A 2,500-nucleotide genomic window follows, 5' to 3' on the forward strand; every position below is an offset into this window, starting at 1 on the left:
TATTTACAGTTTAATTGTAACTATTACAAAATTCTCGAATCTGATAGTTAGCAACTATTCACCAAAGTGGAGGTGGCTAGTGGTGGATATTTACCAAGTCGCGACGCCGCAAGGTAAATATCCACAACTAGCTACCGACACTGAGGTGAATAGTTATTGTAGTATATACTATAACAGTGAGATAATATATAGCACAAAAAGATGATTTTAATTCATTTAGTTCTGCAAAGATTGCAGCGAATTGCACAGAGGTGAATGGCAATGGATATCCGGAGTTTGAGTAGCCAATCAGGGTGCATGTTCGACGCTATCCACTGTTTTGGTATAATTATACTAATGACTGGTTATCAACAGCCCTGATTTCAGCAGTAATTAGGACAGTTGTACATGTCATCAAGCACGCACTAGTTGTACTTGAATCATTTATCTTTTTCCAGAGCTATTAAAAGAACAAAAAAAAAACCAAGAAAAGTTGAGCAGATTAAGCTATAAAAATTTTATCACCGTCGTCTCGTATTTTGAAGTAGTTACAATAATAGGACTTTGTGTCGTACAATTCAGTACAGTAAGTAAAATCACAGGCACAAATTCAGTGGAAATTTTGGAATTTCTCCTTTCAGAGAGCCTTCAGATACCTTCAACAAGCTGCTGAAGCAGGAAATGCAAATGCTATGGCTTATTTGGGAAAAGTATGTCACTCAATGTGATCATGTTCTTGCTCACTACTGTAATAATAGAACTTCCCCTTTTTGTACGTTTGTTCAAGAATGTTTTTTTTTTTTGCTTTAATTTTTCACATACCGGTAAGATGATTGTGATGAAAATTTGTGGTTACTGGTAATGTGTTTTTCTTTTTCAGATGTATTCTGAGGGTAGCGCAGCAGTCAAACAAGACAACAAGACAGCATTTGATTGGTTCAAAAAGGCAGCAGATTCTGTAAGCAACTCAGCTGACTATCTGAAGATCATGTTTTACCGAATGTGATTTACCAAACTCATTAATTATTCATGAATGAACTTAGACTGGTAGCAGTCCCTTCCATGTCATTTGAACTTTGCCTTTTTGTATAAATTGTGATTTGCTATGCTTCCCCAAGTTTCCCTCAGCTGTCTCTTAATTGCTTGACAAAAAGGGATTTACAAGGGCATGGCTTAACTGGTGTAGAATGAGCTGCTAGCAGTCTAGGAGGAAACTAGAAGAATCAATCATGACTGTTTATTATACAGATTTCTGTTTATTTACAGAATCTTTTCATTGAAGTTTTTCAATTTAATGAAGTGTCTTTTATTACAAAAAACAAGAACAACAATAACAATAACAACAAAAACTGATGCTATGAACACTCCTGGCATTAATTTTAGAAACTTGAAAATACTCAACTCAGCGACTAAATGATTTATTTCTGGTTGGATTTGCAGGGCAATGCAATTGGTCAAAGTGGCCTGGGCTTGATGTATATGTTTGGCAAAGGAGTTGAGAAGGTGACTGCCAATCATTATATGACAATTTACACTTATCTGGGCCAGATCTGGGAAATTTTTTGAGCTTCCATAATCTTTTTGAAAAAGAAATGGGATCAATTAGTGTGATGTGATATAAAGTTAAATGTCTGCAAAAGCACCTAACTAGATAGACTCCAAAGTTTGACATCCGACACAAAGTGTCCTTTTTAAGGTGATTTCCTTGTTTTGCACCACGCATCTCATAGTGCACATAACATTGCGACTTCGGAGATGGCGGGGTTTCACACCAGCCATCTGAAGAGAGGCAACAAAGGCCGCTTTTTCTGTTCAAGAACTTTTAAGAGCAATCATGATAACTCTGCTCGGTTAAGAAGGTGTTGTTTTGGAACTCGCCCCAGTCCTTTCGCGCAAAATGATCATTTTGAGGCCGAAATTGCCCCTTTGCCATCCATTTATCATCGTGTTGCGAAGAAATGAGGACGGTGACCCCCCGTTTTAAATGGTTTATTTACTCGTAATAGGTACACGGAAAACATATTTTAAGGAGAAAAAAAGTTGGATAGTAGAACTTGTAGTATTTACCTGTAAATTACGTGAAAATGCATTTCTAGCCAGACACTGAGTGCAAGGTGATGACTGTAGCGGTCCAATTTGCTTACATTTCTTTGCAAGATTGAGCAATTTGAAATCACTTTACTTAAAGATTATGGCCCGCACAAACAAGCAGGTTCAAGTTTTCAGATATTTAGTAGCTTTTGCTACATAACAGCAATTTTTCCGGTTGATCTAGTTTCGAACGCCACTCGCGAAATTCGGTAAAAAACACTTAGAATAAAGGGCATAGACCTTATTCCAAAATGGCCGTCATTTAAATATTCTTTTGTTTTTATTCAAATAAGCCCTTGATGTCTCGTTCTTGAGCTGAAAATTCAAAAGAATATTTTGCCTTGAACATAGCCTGTTCGAGGCTCTCAGATAGTCGAGAAAACGAAAAGAACAGCCTCTACCCAAGCCCCCACTCGCTTTTCACTCGCAG

At 37.2% G+C, this 2,500-nt stretch overlaps 1 protein-coding gene across 1 annotated transcript in view; it reads left to right on the top strand.

The window, feature by feature from the left end:
• Positions 1-2,500, top strand: part of LOC137979135 (protein sel-1 homolog 1-like) — a 20,784-nt gene that overhangs the window by 10,987 nt on the left and 7,297 nt on the right. The window contains exons 13-15 of the mRNA XM_068826326.1: positions 621-689; positions 860-937; positions 1,420-1,482. Of these exons, the coding sequence (XP_068682427.1) occupies positions 621-689; positions 860-937; positions 1,420-1,482 (210 nt within the window). The remainder of the gene's footprint in view (positions 1-620; positions 690-859; positions 938-1,419; positions 1,483-2,500) is intronic.

The sequence above is a fragment of the Montipora foliosa genome, chromosome 12, assembly GCF_036669935.1.
Source record: "Montipora foliosa isolate CH-2021 chromosome 12, ASM3666993v2, whole genome shotgun sequence".
Classification (NCBI taxonomy): Eukaryota; Metazoa; Cnidaria; class Anthozoa; order Scleractinia; family Acroporidae; genus Montipora; species Montipora foliosa.